The sequence below is a fragment of the Denticeps clupeoides genome, chromosome 17, assembly GCF_900700375.1.
Source record: "Denticeps clupeoides chromosome 17, fDenClu1.1, whole genome shotgun sequence".
Classification (NCBI taxonomy): domain Eukaryota; kingdom Metazoa; phylum Chordata; class Actinopteri; order Clupeiformes; family Denticipitidae; genus Denticeps; species Denticeps clupeoides.
Window position 1 is genome coordinate 3,475,036 of NC_041723.1, and position 17,113 is coordinate 3,492,148.

The window sequence follows — 17,113 nt, forward strand, 5'->3', positions numbered from 1 at the left end:
GCGTCCCCCTAACAATAGACAGAACCTTTGGTGCCCACCAATCAGAGGCCGCTGTGGTCACGTGGGTTGGAAGAGGAGCAGTATGTTAGTCCTGGGTGCACCTGCCTCTAAACCAAACTTCAAGGCATCCTCCTGCAACACTGCTCCTGGGGTTTAGGTAAGTTCCTCTACGTGTTTCTCACCAGCATACGATTACTTTGTTGAGATGTACTAGATGTGCTTTGTCGCAGGATCAGGCAACTGCAGACATGTCTGACACAGAAGAAGTGGTGGAAGAGGAAGTCCCGTGAGTAACGAGCGTTTCTGCTAAATATGATATTGTTTCTGACCTATTTCATTCCTCTCAATCTCTTCCCTAATTCTGTTTAATACAGGGAGGAAGGTATGGCTTTTCTTAAAATATGTTATTTCATATAATAGAGTGAATTGGGTTTTTTAAGTTTATGTACATGTGAGATGTGAGATGTTATGCATTGATATTATTTCTTTTTTTCAATTTGATAGATGAATCAAAGCCTAAACCCAAGTGAGTATCTCACTAATATTTTAGAATGAATATTTTCACTAAGTAATCATGCAAATCATAAATGTATGGCCTTTTACACGCTGCAGGTTCATACCAAACATCCAAGCACCAAAAATCCCAGAGGGTGATAAGGTGGACTTTGATGTAAGTTGGATATTTTGTGTTGGCACCACCCATCTGACCAGACACACACACGCACACACACACACACACTGCCTGTGTAACGCCTGTGTGGGATATATTTGGTCAGGACATTCACAGGAAGCGTCAGGAAAAGGACCTTTCTGAGCTCCAGTCCCTGATCGAGGCCCATTTCATCCAGAGGAAGAAGGATGAGGAGGATCTGATCGCTCTGGTCAACAGGATCGTGAGTCCACACACACACACGCACACATCGCTGCCATCCTTCCACAACCATAATGCAAGCTGCGTGTGTGTCCTTGTGCAGGAGAAGCGGCGTGCCGAGAGGGCGGAGCAGCAGAGGGTGCGCGCAGAGAGGGAGAAGGAGCGGCAGGCCCGACTCGCCGTGAGTTCCCTCTCTATGTCCCCTCGTAGTGAAGCGGACTGTACCATGCGGCACGTCATTTCCCCCTCACCCTCGCCCGACTTCAGGAGGAGAAGGAGAGGAAGGAGCAGGAGGAGCAGAGGAAGAAGCACGATGAAGATGCCAAGAAGAAGAAAGCCCTCAGCAACATGACCCATCAGTACGGAGGCCTGCAGCAGAAGGTTCGGATCTCAATTATGAGCAGAAATGGGATCATTTTAAAATTGTGGAGCATGCGTGAGGCCGTTCACTGTTTTATACAGCAGGGCGAGGGCCGCCGCGGTGCTAAGAAGCAAACAGAGAGGGAGAAGAAGAAGAAGATCCTCGCCGACCGACGGAAACCCCTGAACATCGATCACCTGAGTGAAGACAAGCTCAAGTATGAATTCAACCTTCTGGACCACGAGATAATAGATGCTATAATAATGCTATAATAATGCTATAATAATGTTCTTTACTATACTTTCTGGAGATTTGCACAGATTTCTGACAAAACCCATGAATCTGTTTTATGTGAAAACGTATACCTAGGTTAGGTAAAAATGCTCTTTCATTTATCAGGATTAATCTTTTTTTCCCAGTTAATCTATATTTGATTGTACACTCAGTATCATAGTATTTACACTTACCGCATTTACCCAGAGCGATTCACAATCAGTAGTTACAGGGACGGTCCCCCCCTGGAGACACTCAGGGTTAAGTGTCTTGTTCAGGGAGACAATGGCTTGAACGTCTAACCCACTAGGCTGCTACCACCCTGCGGTCTAGTAAACGTATTTTAGCAGCAACCTTAGCACATCGAGGTGTGAGAACAACAACAGAAAATACACCCGGAATGCACACAATGCCAGGGCCGTCCGACACGCTGCTCTCTTATAGTATAGTAAAGAACATTACTATAAATACCGCACGGGGGCAGCAGAGGTCAGCATTGTTCTCCGCCCGCAGGGAGAAGGCCGCTGAGCTCTGGCAGTGGATGATGGAGCTGGAGGCGGAGAAGTATGACCTCAGCGAGAAGCTGAAGAGGCAGAAGTATGACGTGAGTAACACAAAACACACACTTTGAAATAGTTGTGTAATATGAAAAACAATTACTTATAAAGTGCGTGATGCCTTTTATTTGAAAACCATGGTATAACGTCCGAGTCCTTTCTTATTAAGCTTGATGGAAAGGGGCTTTGAGCACGGCATCCCCTTGTCTAACCAAATTGCTGACCAAATGTGATCTACATCATGGCTGCATCATCATCATCATTCAGAAGAAGAGTCAGAAGATGCCAAACCCGAACTATGCATGACATTGCACAATAGCTCTCACTTGAAATTGACATACCGGGTCTTACGTCTCTAATAAAGTGGCCGCTGCATGTACAAACATCATTTTCTGGGATGTTGACTCATTTGACGGCAAAAGCTAGTAGGCCAACCATGGCGCGGCTGTTTATAGGCTGTGGTCAGACGCCACGGCACAGCGTCAGGATGGCAGCATGCTGTTATGTGGGGACTGCATGTGGTTGCATGTTGGAGGGGCGCGGGTGGCAGCTGTTGTGCTCATCCTGGCTTCTGTGTGTCTGGCCTTCACAGATCAATCAGCTCCTTACTCGCGTGCAGGACCACCAGAGGTAAGCACCTCGCAGAGGTCAGACAGGCGGATCCATAGCGCGAAAAGGTCCAGCTCAGCCTCTGTAAACTTACAGTTATCAAGTCATCACATCATGCCATGTCCTGGACGTCGTTCAACTCTTTCCAAGATGGTCCAATGCTTCAATGAAGGCCAAATCCCTTTCATTGAAACGCGATCTTATAAATCACCTCAGACGTAGTATAATCACCAGTAATCCATCTTAATATAATCAGTATAGCCAGCTTGAAAGGGTCTAGAGGTACGAAAAGCAACAAATTCCATTCAGTAGGACAGGGTTGGTCAACATAACTTCGGATATGCAATGGCGGCACTTGGGCTCAGTGGCTTGTGCTCTGGGTTTGTTGGGTGGGACACGGGGGGTTGTGTTTTCACGTTGGATTGTCCTTTTCACCTGGACACACTGATACCAAATGAAGGACCATTTCATGACGACTCGGTCTTACAGTAACCTCCTGTCATACCTCCAGCTGCTGAGACACCTAGTGGTTCACCCCCCCCCCCCCTTATTACATTTTTTAAAAAGCACATTAATCATTCATTGCTCGTGCTGTTACAAATATCTTTTCACCTTTAAAATTTTAACTCCTCTCTGCTCCTTCTAGTGCCAAAGGTCGTGGAAAGGGCAAAATGGGCGGTCGGCTGAGGTAGAGGAGCCACCGGGGATGGAGCCTCAGAAGATGGACATGTTCATGTTATATATATTTTTTTGTTTTAAAATTAATGATCAGAGGGTATTGAATCTAATAAAAAATGTCTATTAAATATTTTTAAAGCACAATACTGTTTCACTGTCACCGTCTTCTTACACCGAATCTCAACCGCGAGCTCCGTCCATGCAACGGGCGGCTCCTTAAACATGTGCGCAGGTTAGATGCACTTCACTGCACAAGTCAATACTTAGACATAAATAAATGAGTGCAATTATTTCACACTCACATTGCTGTGCTTGGGCCTGGAGACAGATGACTCGGTGTTCAAAAATCACGTACTGATTGAAATCGATCTGCTTTTGGAGAAATGAAAACGCGGTCCAGATGTGGATTTAAGGTCCAGAGGTGAACAATGCCGTGCAGCAATATTTAGCAAACGACACAGAGACGGGTTTTCATTTTAACTTTTAATTTAAGCTACATCAGGGTCCAACTTTTCTTGGAAGTCTGGGCCATATGCAACGTTGAGCCTTTATATTGTTACTTACGTTTCGAGAAATACCACTGGACGAGTGTGCAGGTGACAAATGATATGCGATGCCCAGAATGGAGTTCAAGAGTCCTTTATAGTACATCATAAAACTATGTTCATTAAACACAAATTGACACCAGTGCATTTTTCAAGTTGGCCAAGCTGGAGCTCAGAATGTTGTCCAGCTGGAGCGCAGATTACGTGAAGGATGGTGGGGTGGGGCAGGGCGGGGCCAGAAGGTAGATCACCACAGGTGCGTCTCCCTGATTTCCGCAATCACCTGGCTGGCTTTCTGTAAGGCCTGTGCAGACAGAAGGTCAAGGGTCAAGGGTACAGCAAGCAGAATTTTTCTTAAATAATACCAAAAACAAATACCTGAACTTTTGCCATTGGCTCCATACTGAGAGCCAATCCAATAGCAGTTTTTAAATCAAAGGTCCCCTGACATGAAATTTTCTTTTTGCTTTTATATCTGTCTTAATCTGAAGTCTCGATCTGAAATTCAGTTGTGGTGCAGAATTACAGTCACTTTGATCCAGTTCCAAAATGACATTTCCTTAGGACGCGCCGTTTCGGTGTCTGTAGTTTTAAATAATAATGAGGAGGAGAGAGGCGGGACGAGGAGGAGAGCTGAGCTGCCTCTCTGAACGGCCGAAGCCCTCTTTACACCTATCGCCATTTCTAGCCACTGCAGGACCATAGACAGACTAGCAGAACTCGTATAAATGTTAAATAATCTCACAAAGTCAAATTTTCTTGATAAGATAAGGTGTGGAAGAGACAGGCGTTACTGTGCCCGATTTAATTGCCCATAAATACAAAGAACGTAGTTCAATAATGTCTATGTGGGGGGGATCTAAAAAATCCAACCAATGGGATCTATCCAATCTATGGGATCTGCTCATCTAACCCTTCCCTAACACAGAAAAAAGGGATCCTAGTATCATCATCAAACCTTCAGCATGTCAGCCGCCTCATTCCTGCGCTGAGCCATGTCTTCAGACTCGGTCAACAGGTCGTCCAGCAGACCGGATTTATAAAGCTGACCCACCAGCTCACTCTGTAGGGAGTCCTTCACATAGTTGACCAGGAAGTGCATAACAGCCTTAGGCACGCTTAAAACCAGACAAAATAGTAAATTACACTCCTTAATTATAATGAACCGAAGATAATAAATGGTATAAAGCTCTCTAGGTAACGAACCTGTCCTGTATGTTTTTGCGGACGATGAGGAAGTAGGATTTGATGAGCCTCTCAATCACCTCACAGTCTCTCTGCTCTCGTGCCGAAAGCTTCCTGGCAACTGGCACAGGCTGCGATACAAACCAAAAAAAAAAAAAAAAAAGATCAAGGCCACGTTAGATGTTAGATCCTTCATATTGCATGGATCCTCCACGCACCACGTCCAGCAGGTTGACCGCGTGGCCCTTCTGTGGACTGGCGGGTAAGGGGGGCTGTGGCTGAAGCAGCTTGGCCTTGTCGTCGGGCGTCCCGTCCTCGCTGCTCTTCAGTTTGCCCCTCCAGGAGCTGCTCCCCCCGTCCTGCTCCACCTGAGTCGGGCCTCCAGCCGCCTGCAGACACACACACACACACACACACACACACACACACACACACAAACATTGCGGTCATAAAGCCGGGCCAGAAACCTGACACCGTAACATTCTGCATATAAATACTCAGTTTGGCAGTGCATGTCCAGGCCCACGCCCACTACCAACGCCAACATGCAGATGCTAGCCGTTTGGTGAACATTTGTCTCTGACGTTAATGAACACTCCCAACATGGTACACCTTGTACCGCACCTCAAAAACATGTGTATTGTTACAGAGAACAAGTAATGTCACGGCTCATTCTGATAATTAAAAATGCTGACGCGAGAGAGGGAGGGAGAGAGTGCAAAAATTTCTCTGTTACCACTCCGCACCCACTTCACTCTCTGACCCCCTACCAGGAACTCAAAATGCACAAATAAGCTCTTTCCTCAGAAGCAGCTGGAACCATGCAGGTGATCGGGGGTCTGTGCAGGCACTGTGGTTAGTGGGGAAGTCCTAACCGACGAGGACCGAGGACACCGCCATGGGCCAGAAACGTCAAAAACTGCTCATAGTCAAACAGTTTTTGAGGAAGGTAGTAGCGTGCATGCTAACATTAAGCAAAGGGCACCACACACACACACACACCTTGGGACCCTCGCCCTCGGCAGCCTGCTCAGTGGGGGAGACAGGCTGCCCACCTGGACCCTTAAAGGACTATGAAAAAAGAGAGAGCATTGAGCAGAAGAGGACAAGATAAAGGGTGGTAACAGGGAGGAGAAGAAGAATGTAGTCGAATGGAGTCCAACGTAATTTAAGAATTCTGTTCTTTAAAAATCTCTTAATCAATAGGGTGGTAGTAGCCTAGCAAACCCCACTTACTACCATTGTGTCCCTGAGCAAGACACTTAACCCCGACACTTGTCTCCAATGTGGGGACTGTCCCTGTAACTACTGATAGTAAGTTGCTCTGGATATACCCAATGAATTTGAATTAATGTACTGTTATTTATAATTATAATAAATAGCTAGTCATAGCGGAAAGACTACATATATTTTGACACAAAATGTCATCTATGTAATAATGTGCGAGTAAAAAAAAAAAAAAAAAAAAAAAGGGAGGAAAATGAGAGCGAGCGCACAGAGACGCCGTACCTTGTCCCGTGGCACCGCAGAGGGCAACTCTCGCATCCTGTTACGTCTCTGCTCCTGCAGACAGGGGAGAAAAAAAACAAAAAACAGCTTGAACAGATGATATACATGCACACGATTGCACTCTTCTAACCTGAGACCCGTTACCTCAATGTTGTTGTTCATAAGCCCACAGGCATCAGCAAAGTCCGGGTGTTTGGTGTTGATGTAGGCCAACTCAATCGCGACCAGGTTGTGGACCTGAAGCAGAGACAGAACGATTGAGGTGAACTCATTTACATTTTATTTTTCAGATGCCCTTATCCAGATGCCCTTATCCAGGGACGGTCCCCCTGGAGACACTCTGGGTTAAGGGTCTTGCTCAGGGACACGATGGTAGTAAGTGGGATTTGAACCTGGGTCTTCTGGTTCATAGGCGAGTGTGTTACCCACTAGGCTACTACCACCTCAGGGACACCCTGGATTTGAACCTGGGACTTTGTGGTCTTCTTGTTTATAAGTAAAGTGAAGTGATTGTCACAGCACACGATGCACACAGTGAAATTTGTCCTCTGCATTTAACCAACCACCCTGAATGAGCAGTGAGCAGCCATGACAAGCGCCAGGTGAGCAGTGTGTGGGGACGGTGCTTTGCTCAGTGGCACCTCAGTGGCACTTTGGCGGATCGGGAATCGAACCGGCAACCTTCTGATTACGGGGCCGCTTCCTTAACCGCTAGGCCACCACTGCCCCAAGTGTGGCGAGTGTCTTACCGGCTAGGCTACTAACACACGCTAACAGGAAGCTCACCATTTCATTGGTGATAGGCAGCCTTTTCCTGAGGAGGGAGGTGACAACCTCTACAATGGCATCATGGAGCTTCGGGAACCTCAACAACTCCTAAATCAACAAAGAAGAGAAGAAGAACAGCGAAGAGCTCTTGGTGATTTGTTTAAACTACTGTATTACACAAGCAACCTTCTGCAGACAAGAACGGAGAGAACTTAGAACAGAGAGTAAGCGTACATGCGTGTTGTACCTGTGTGCTGTAGTTACTGCAGTGCTGGATGATCCTCTGCATCTCCTCGTGCACCAACTCCACGCATCGCAGGCTGGGCTCCTCCAGCCGCTTCACCTGCCTCTTCACCAGCAGCTCGAAAGACACCTCCGGCACAAAGAGGGCAGGCCGAGGACCCTGTGCCCAAACGCGCATCACATTATCCAGCAGCCCTTGCAGAAGAAACCGGCTTAAGATCAATCAAACACCTCAGTTTGGTTAATGATAGCCCACCGTAGCATTCCGAATGGCCGTCAACACGTCTATGGTGGTGAGACCCCCCAAGGGATCCACGGACTCCAGGGTTCTGCCAAACGTCTCATGGAAAATGTAACAGATTCTGGCACCACCACATCTGGTAAATAATAATAAAAAAAAATTTAAAAAAATTCACTTTCACTTCAAATATACATACAAACAGATAAGTAATAACAATACATGTATTTATAAAGCACAGAATAAAGAACAGTCCACCAAAGTGCTGTACAGACAAAGTAATAATGCACTAAATAAATACAATGGGTGAGGACAACAAGTAAAAACAAGAAAAGATAAAAGATATGACGTGCACTCACAGCTCAGCCGTTTCTATGTACTTGGCTGTGCCCTCAATGGTGTTGCAGTACTCTGCAGCGAACTTGGTGATGAGCTGCAGGAGGGTGGCGCTCTTGTCCTCCACAGGCTCACCGTAGCTGCTGAGCAGGGACTGGTACTGGGCGGCTAGCACGTTGATGCGGGTCTTCAGCTCGGGAAGGCAGTCACGGATGTGATGCATGAGCAGCCTGGCCACGTGGACAAAAAAGGACAAACAAAACGTTCTTCCTTCAAGTAAAAATATGTTCTGAATTGCATTTTGAAAGCAGAGTTTCTCCAGGTTTAAAGAAAGCCAAATTTAAGACTTTTTAAGACTCTTTTTAAGGCCACTTCAAATTAATCAAATTTAAGACCCTGCATCGGGGTCGTCAACGACATTTGTCTCTCTGCAAGGAGCAGATGCTCTTCAAAAATACAGTATTAATTGTATTAGATCTAAACTAATGTATTATTATTTGATATATTAATTGTCCTTCCAAATTAGTTTTTTTTTTTTTTTACCTGTACTGCAGCAAGCCACTAGGGGGTGACAATACAATATTTCAGCTAATTTCGATCTCACACAAATTATAGGATTTATATAAATTTGACAATAATTTCTCACAATTATTTAAAATTGTATTGGGCCTTTAACTGTGAATTTAAGGATTAAGTCATTTTTAATGATCATTAAGGCCTTCAAAAAATCCGCAGATCCCCGGTTGAAGGAAAGCCGCACCTATTCAAAGTCTTAGCCAAGTATTTTGTTCCGTTTCTGTTAGCGAGGGACGGGTACTTCTTCTGCAGGAAGGCGTGCTCATCACGAATGGCGTCAGCCACCAACTTCCGGTTGTTGATGTCCAGCTGACTCCTAATGTACAGAAAGCAAGTTCAGTCAGTCAGAGGGTCGAGGTTTGTGTACATGTATAATCTCCACAGGATGGCTTTGGGAACCATGTTGTACCTGTTGACCACTCCAATGAGCCCAAGTTTCACTGGAATGACTCTGCCCATGAGCACGTCCATGGCGTCTGTCCCGGCGTCCATCAAGTCCAGTTTGGTCACCACGGCTAACGTCCTCCGACCTGCAAAAAGCCACAGGATGAAAACCAAGGAGCAAAGTGAACAGGTTCTGCTTTCAGCTGTGATGGACCACGAGAAGGTACAGTAGGCGGTGAGATGACAGACCATCTGGATCCACCTCCCTGGCCACCTTCAGAGCTTCGGAGGTGGCCATGTCTGTGTTGGCGGCGGTCACGGCCAAGATGATGCAGTTTGGGTTGCTGATGTACTTCAGAATCAGCTCTCGGATCTGGATTTCGATGTCTTTGGGCTGGTCACCCACTGGCACCTAAACAGCACCAATCATCCACAGTCAGATCTAGAACATCAGGCCTGCTGAAATGTACCTTTTGAATATTGGACAAGGGCCTGTGCTTTTGGTTAACGTGGCTACCAAATGTAATCACACACCAAAAAAACAAAAAAAACCATCCAGTGTTTCACTTTAGAATTGTACCTTTGTGATGCCAGGGAGGTCCACAAGTGTCAGGTTGACAACGTGAGGAGAGAAGATCTTGAGGTGAATGGGTTCATCACTGATGCCCTGAAAGAGGCAGAAAGGAAAAAATATACGGTCATTATTTTAAAAAGCAGCACCGTAGTCCACAGAGGAACTGAAATGGCCTTTTAACACACCAGAAGGTCACATGATGGTACAAGCCCATACCTTGTTGGTGCCTGAAACTCTTTCGGTTTCATTTTCAATCTCTTGCCTAATTTCGTCAAAGTCTGCGTAGATCTAAAGGAAAAAAAAAACAGGATTATTGGTTTATTTATTATGCGTTCATTTCAATTGTGCAAAAAGTTCAAATCAAACAGCTTTACCCTTATTTATTTTTGCTATTTAATTACATTTGCTATACTCTTTATGAAATATTTTTGTTGATTGCTGCATGTAGTTCATGAACGATTAAAATCACCTAACAAAAATTGATTCAAAATATTCACAAATATCCAACTTCTCATGTTATGTTCAACTTTTTGCATGAAATTATGGAGACAAAAATAATTCTTAGCAATATAAAGTCCAGTTACAGCAAGTCAGCATGAAACAGCTCCATCCCCACTGGGGCCCGAAAAAAAAACATATTAAACACCCTGAGGTGTGCGGTGACGCCGTCCTACCTTGTTCTTGGTGTGTAGAAACTTGCCCCACTCTTCCCCGTCCACACCTGAAAGAAAAACAGCCACGGGACGGTCAAGGCTGGTCTCGGGTCTGGTACCGCGTTGAGGGCCAGGGCCAAGTTAACATCAGCACCGCGTCCAGGGACAGCGCGTCTGTTTATTCAGTTTCCGACCGGGTCCTCAGGGGACATTTTTCCGTCCTACCCTACCCCCTCCAACCCACTCAAACCCAGCACAACAGCGCCGAGGGACAGGTCACCGGGCTAAAGGCAGAGACGCGGACGCGTTGCATTAAAAAGTGATGCGAGGCGAAATGGAAAAAGACAAAGCAGAGAGCATTATGGGAATGATACCAAACCAGATCACCGGGCGACCTGATGGTTTCACTTTCACACCAACAAGCTACATAACACATAATGAGGCTAAAAGAACAACAGGCTGGTCACGATTACCGACAGACTGACTAACAATTAGCAGATAATAAAGGACATCTTTTCATATCTTGACATATGAGTGCAATAAGCACCGACACAAGACTGAAGCCAAGCTAAGGAACTAAGGAACTTTAAATCACTAAATGCTAACAAGACAAGCAGGATGAGGGTAAGTTTGGGGGTTAAAGTAAAAAAAAAAAAAAAAAAGCTCAGCGCAAAAGCAATATTCGTGTAGAAGAAGAAGAGAGAGGAGACCTTTGTAAAGGCGTCCATTGCTCCAGGCATTGAGGTCTGGGGAGAGATGACAGTGGGGAGAAAAGGTGTTAGGCGCAGCTCCACTGTGTTACGGCGACGCCCGGTGAACGCCGAGGGACGGACCCACGCATTCTGTCCCGTGACAGGAGGTCGGTCGTTAAAAAATTCGTCCCGTACCGGCGTGATGGGCACGTCATGCTCATGCATGCTCAATAGCATCGAATCGATCCGTTCCTCGCGTGGGACGCAAGGTATCACTATCACATGACAAGGCCTGGCTTTTCAAAATAGTTCATGCACCCTGAAATATGACAGGTAATTTTTGAGATTCTCGGATCCTAATTAATGACTTGGTCATGTGACTGGTGACACCAACAGACCATGACGTACCTGCATCATAACACATTACAACCGATATGAACAAAGTGACTACGGCAAGAGCCCGTGGACGCAGTCGGTTACGGAACGTACCATTTTCCTCTCCGGTCTTCCTCCTGTCCTCCGGGTCGACGTGGACCAGCTGCAAGATGAGAGGCCGGCGGGTGACGATCCCGGTCCCACGGGGCAAGATGTCTCGGCCGACCAAGCTCTCCAGGACGGAACTCTTCCCGCTGCTCTGTGAATCGCATCGAATTATTATTTCACCGACACCCCACACCAGAAGAACGGCAGGGAAAGTGCACCGCGCCAGAATAAGCTGCTTCTTTAATCCTATTACACTTTGGTACACAGGCTTTGGGTGTTAAAGACCAGGAAAGCTCCCCGGGTGGTGAGGAAGCATCCACCAATACCAGTGGAGTCAAAAAACTATTGATCTTGGTACAACAGAATGAATGAATGTTAAGTTGAGGAAAATGACCCCATAGGTCAAGTCCAGGCTGCACCTGGGTACTGAAGTCAGGGTGAATTTACACATTTCAGTCTGAACAGCTCATAACAAATCAAACCCATTCGAGCATATTATCACGACATGCCGATTTATATCCAAATCCGACATCCCGTGTGGACCATCGGGTCTCTGGCCTCGCGACTGCGGTCTTGTACCCCGAACCACAGCTAACCCGGCTAACAGCTAGCCGGCCAGAGGCAGCACAAAATCACAAGCACGCCGTGCACGTAGGCTACACTGACTGCGCTCCTTTTCGTCCACTGAGGCACGGGCTGATCCGGCGACAGCCCGCAGCCGGTGACTTCATACCTGGGTCCCCACCACCGCGATCTGCGGCAGCTGGATGATGTCCGCGCCGACCGTGTTGAACACATCCTGGAGTTTGTTCACGACAGGAATGAGCGCCTCCATGTCGCCGGGAACACGTACCTGTCGAAACCGAAAGACTAGCTAAGCGCGTGCCCTGCTAAACGCCGCACAAAGTCATCCAATGTCCCCTTACGGAGCCACCATTTAGACCGCCCGGCCCCGATCTCGACTGCGCGCAGTGCGGCCGAGGTGCACGCTGGGACTCGGAGTTCTACAGTTCCCTCATACAAGAGCAAAGCGGCCCCACAAAACTACACCACCCAGATAACACTTCGGTCCGTGGGCGTGGTCATGAAACTGACCCAAACAACGGTTCCCAGGCATTTCAAAACATTTAAAGCTTTTATTCGAGCAGTTTGGAATGAAAAAAATGAAGACTTACTTTGACTTTTTAAAATATTATTTATTTTCTCAAACAAGATATTGGTTTAAATATCAGCTTTACAAACATAATGTCATCCATAGGATTAATACAAAAGTGCTAGACTAGTTAGCTGAAACTCAACACAACCCCACCGCAAGTACTAGTTTGATAAGAAAATGACAGTAGGCTTGCAAATATTGCACGTACACAAAATGAACACAGTTCACACAAACTATGAGGTAACAAGGGACACTAGTGGTACAGGTCACACGGTGGATAGCTTCAAGTGGTCCACTGGAAGACATCCTTAGGCCAGCATTACAAAACAGTTTCTGTTCGTTTTCCTTCATTTAAAAATCAGTGCACGTTCATTTTCCACACGTATGGATATACATTCATTTGTTGATGGCTTTAGTTAAAGACTGCAGATGGATCTTGATGGCAGCTTGTTAAAGACATAATTACACCATTACCAGCATATTTCAAGAACTAGGTCAATTGCTTAATTTAAATTCAATCAAAGAAAAAGAGCCTTCCTTCACAACTCTGTAATCAACCTTCATTCAGTTTGCTATGCGCTGCGTAAAAAGCACCACCAGAAACCCAGGTCACTTATGGGTCAAGTCGCAAATACACTCAATTAAACTGTAAGAAATCATAGTGTCATAGCGCTGCTTCGACTTCAGTAATTCAGTGCAACATAATGGGTTACTCAATTCACAATCAAAACTAAACTCTCACTGCTAAAAAGGAAGATTACGCACCAGAAAAATGATAGTCCGCTAAGTGTTCTTTGTTTCAAATAAGGGAGTAAATCCAGACAATAATCTGAAGTATTCAAATGCAAAAACAGCTAAATAAAATTATTATGTCAGTGCAAACTTAACAAATGCTTCAAGTTGAACAGTTACAGCTTTCTTATGAAATATGGCACAATATGGAACTATATGGATTATAAATGTTTTGGGTGAGGGGGGTATGTCTTTCACTTGTGTTCTTATGTAATGCAGCTGATGTTCTAGAGCACATGTGTCAAACTTGGCCACGTCTGGCAAGACCAATTTTTTTTTTTAGATCTGTTGTTTCGGGTCCAGCGATGTGACCCGCAGGTGGCGCGTGGATCCCATAATGCAGTGCGCACTTTGCTTTGAATTTTCCCATGTGCCGTCGATGTGGGTACAGACTCAGCTGCGGTTTAAAGATTGCATTCAGCAAAAACTGCATTGTGGTAAATGTAGTTTGTGTGTTGTCAGCGCTTTGAGTCGCCAGGCCATATTCATGGGTCTGTATGGTTGTCAGGAGAAAACCCAGTTCTATAGGCTAAACTTACAGCAAACTTAAATAGTACTATCACAGCATCAAAATCCACAAATTACTATGTAAAAGATGAATGTGAAAAAGTTGAGGGGGGGGGGGGTGTCCCCCTTCACGATGTCTCTTCAGGAGGCAGTACAGTCTGTGTAAGTGGTCACCATGTTCCCTCTGCGCTGTGTCACTGTCCTGCATTGCTGTTTGGCCGCTCCATGGAACCGACCATCAGTCCGACTGGAGTGCCTGTCAAAGGTGAACATCTTCTCCATGTCGTCAAACATGTCATCAAAAAGCCCCGTGCCGAACGTCCCCTGGAAGTGCCTCTTGTGCCTTTTGCTACGAGCTTGTCGGCTCTGCTCGTATAGTTCAAAGTCTCTGAACATGTTTCCGAAGTTAAAGTCGAATGCCCGGAAGTGCTGTCCACCTCCTCCTTGATTCTCATTAAAGAAAGGCCTGTGTCCCATCTGATCGTACTCCCGCCTCCTCTTCTCATCAGACAGTGTCTCATAGGCTGGTGATAAACAGAACATTGAGAGCAATTAGTTATTATTATTTTTAATAAGTGTATAAACACAATATACAAAAGACAAATGAAATAATTATTATCCTAGAATATTCTACCAAGAGACATCTATACAAGCACAATGAAGTATAGGCTTAATGAATTCCATATACAAAATGAAAACAAAGAGGGCCAGTGGTGGCCTAGTGGGAACGGAAGCGGACCCGTAATCAGGAGGTTGCCGGTTCGACTCCCGAACCGCCAAGGTGCCACTGAGCGAGGTGTGCTGTGTTTTACAATAACAATCACTTCATTTACTTGGGGGAAAAAAAAAAAAAAAAAAAAAAAACTCACCTTCCGCAATTTCCCTGAACTTGGTTTCGGAATCAGGGCTCTTGTTCTTGTCCGGGTGCAATTTCATCGCCAGTTTGTGGAAAGCTTTCTTTATCTGCCGTTCACTGGCGTCCTTGGGCACGCCTAGAATATCGTAGTAGTCCTTTTTGGCCAAGATGAGTTCTGTTATCATCAACACGCACACGGCGAACATTAAAGTGGACTGAGCCGTGGCCATGGTGGTGGCTCCTGGGTTGGGGACGAGAGAAAAAGGAGACTGGTCTACAACGAGTCCGAAACACACGATTAACAGCCTAATAACCAGACACGCTGTGCTTCAACTTGGCGACCATTAAGCGGGATTTTGTTTCTTCTCCTCACACTCGGGAGTCGGACGCGAATCGGCAAATATCCGTAAATTGTCGCCCAGCCCACGTCCTATTACATCCACGAGTATTACGAGTAAAAGCCCACAGAGGAGTGCAGAATGCATTAAACGTGCGGAAATGAAGTACAAACGGCGCTCAAAACGACTGCAGAGAAAGCCCGACTACTTACAACTGTTAATTGCTCGCTGAAGCTATACTCCACCCTCGTCTGCTAACGCCAGTTAGCCGGAAGGCTAACACCAGCGCAGAAAAAAAGGCGTCACTAGCACGAAAATGGGACGTTGTCAATTAAGTCGCGGACGTGAACAGAAGGTCGAAGGAAAATTGTTAAACTCACCAGAACGCGATTGTGATGTGTTAAAGTAAAGCGCACTCGCGGGTCTAGAGCGGCTCTGCGGGCGGAATCGCGTCCGGCGGCGGGCTGGGAGCGGCCACCATGCTAGGAGCGAAACAACACGACGCGTAACGCGATTGGCTCCATTCGGTCACGTGTGTCGCCACCAGCCACGTGTTTGAAGGTGGGCGTGTTCAAGAAAAATACTTCGCTGGGAGCGCCGCAGAAACACCAGTGACGTCACCAAACGAAAAACCTCTTCAGAAAAATCACGATTGTGTGGAAAAACTAATCAGGTGACGAGATTCCTTTTAATCATTGCACGTCACGTTTGTTCGACGGCTTATTTAAATATAAAGTCTATTTAAAGTAAACAATGGCCTGCAGAGTGGGTTTAAAGAGTCGCCGTTAATTGCATCAGGCATCTTATCTTGCCATTATAGTGACTTTAAAGCTGTGTTTTAGATTTAATTGTGTTATCAAGCAATGTCTATGCATACTCTGGAAGAAATAAAAGTGCAGCTCAGACAGAGTCCATTCACTTTTACTTTGCATGACAGGATGGTAGGTTTTTATAATCCCTTTGAGTGGTCTCTGCAACTTGGTGTTACCTGGTTGCATAAGCTTTGTGATATTATATTATTCTATTACATTATTGAATGATGGATGTTTGTTTTTTCCTGTTAAGGAGTTAGAGTTGAAGAATGTAGTGCTGCGAGCAGGAGACCATCTGAAAATAATGGGGAAGATCCTTCCTGGTGCAAAAAGGTTCAGTGAAGTTCGTTTTTAGAGTTGTTTCTGGTTGTTTAAACATGCTATGCAATTTCTTGAAGCTGAACCTGTACATACAATCATCTGTTCTATCCTTGCAGGTTCCAGATTGAACTTGGCAGTGATTCAAATAACATGGCACTGCATTTCAATCCACGCTTCGAAACTGAAGAAAATGTAATTGTCTGCAACTCAAAACGTGATGGCAACTGGGGTGAAGAGCAGAGGGAGTCCAAAAATCCTTTCCATCCTGGTTCTGTTGTCAAAGTATGATATACACTACTTATATCCCATATAATGATTTGTACACTGTACTTGAAGGTTCAATTGGTGGAACAAGAAGGATGTTCTGGACAGAAAAATAAAAACAGTTCTCAACCCTCTTTTTTTCAGGTTAGGGTCAAGGTGGCTGGTGACTTCTTTGAAGTGGAGTTGCCTAATGGAGAGGAGATTCAGTTCCCAAATCGTGAGGGAACTGATTCAATCAGCTATGTGAGAGTCAAAGGTGACTTTCAGCTGACTTGCTTCAAAATATACTGAGATGGCAAGACAATAATAAGTTAATGAGAAAAATTAATTAATTGTCTTCAGATGAACTTTCTTCAGATGAACTAAAAAAGAGGCACGCTAATCTAAATAAAGATGAACGTTACAGTTTTTTTGTTTTAAAATAAAGCTTTTAATTTGTGCATGTCAGATGTGTTTTGTGCATTCCTCTTTTTTAGTTAATGTTTTTTACACATAATAAATAGCGTCTGTTTTGTACAGGCCTGCCATTTTC

At 45.4% G+C, this 17,113-nt stretch overlaps 4 protein-coding genes across 7 annotated transcripts; 2 read left to right on the plus strand and 2 right to left on the minus strand.

The window, feature by feature from the left end:
• The first annotated feature begins 82 nt into the window (after positions 1-82).
• On the plus strand, positions 83-3,493 carry tnnt2d (troponin T2d, cardiac). The gene is made up of 12 exons (XM_028957963.1): positions 83-157; positions 231-286; positions 375-382; positions 505-526; positions 613-670; positions 777-893; positions 975-1,052; positions 1,139-1,252; positions 1,334-1,449; positions 2,019-2,109; positions 2,655-2,692; positions 3,318-3,493. The coding sequence occupies exons 2-12, from the start codon at positions 249-251 to the stop codon at positions 3,361-3,363; spliced, it is 726 nt and encodes a 241-aa protein (XP_028813796.1). The 5' UTR covers positions 83-157; positions 231-248; the 3' UTR covers positions 3,364-3,493.
• Positions 3,494-3,972: 479 nt separating this feature from the next.
• On the minus strand, positions 3,973-12,521 carry dnm1l (dynamin 1-like). 4 transcript variants are annotated; one of them, XM_028957755.1, is made up of 20 exons: positions 12,269-12,370; positions 11,542-11,686; positions 11,071-11,106; positions 10,382-10,428; positions 9,924-9,995; positions 9,714-9,800; positions 9,383-9,545; positions 9,159-9,279; positions 8,934-9,065; positions 8,197-8,403; positions 7,856-7,976; positions 7,604-7,759; positions 7,375-7,464; positions 6,733-6,825; positions 6,589-6,642; positions 6,082-6,150; positions 5,298-5,468; positions 5,101-5,210; positions 4,853-5,012; positions 3,973-4,198 (listed from the first exon to the last, which is right to left on the minus strand). In XM_028957755.1, exons 1-20 carry the CDS (start codon positions 12,368-12,370, stop codon positions 4,142-4,144), a joined length of 2,193 nt encoding a protein of 730 aa, XP_028813588.1. In that variant the 3' UTR covers positions 3,973-4,141. The 4 variants fall into 4 exon arrangements, with proteins under 4 accessions (XP_028813588.1, XP_028813589.1, XP_028813590.1 ...); XM_028957756.1 differs by lacking the exon at positions 11,071-11,106 and having other exon boundaries at positions 12,269-12,521; XM_028957757.1 differs by lacking the exon at positions 6,082-6,150 and having other exon boundaries at positions 12,269-12,521.
• A 189-nt stretch (positions 12,522-12,710) lies between these two features.
• dnajb9a (DnaJ heat shock protein family (Hsp40) member B9a) lies at positions 12,711-15,695 on the minus strand. The gene is made up of 3 exons (XM_028958653.1): positions 15,565-15,695; positions 14,860-15,087; positions 12,711-14,514 (listed from the first exon to the last, which is right to left on the minus strand). Exons 2-3 carry the CDS (start codon positions 15,074-15,076, stop codon positions 14,132-14,134), a joined length of 600 nt encoding a protein of 199 aa, XP_028814486.1. The 5' UTR covers positions 15,077-15,087; positions 15,565-15,695; the 3' UTR covers positions 12,711-14,131.
• On the plus strand, positions 15,664-16,872 carry LOC114767187 (galectin-1-like). The gene is made up of 5 exons (XM_028958767.1): positions 15,664-15,689; positions 15,788-15,857; positions 16,250-16,329; positions 16,434-16,599; positions 16,726-16,872. Exons 1-5 carry the CDS (start codon positions 15,664-15,666, stop codon positions 16,870-16,872), a joined length of 489 nt encoding a protein of 162 aa, XP_028814600.1.
• Positions 16,873-17,113: the final 241 nt, after the last annotated feature.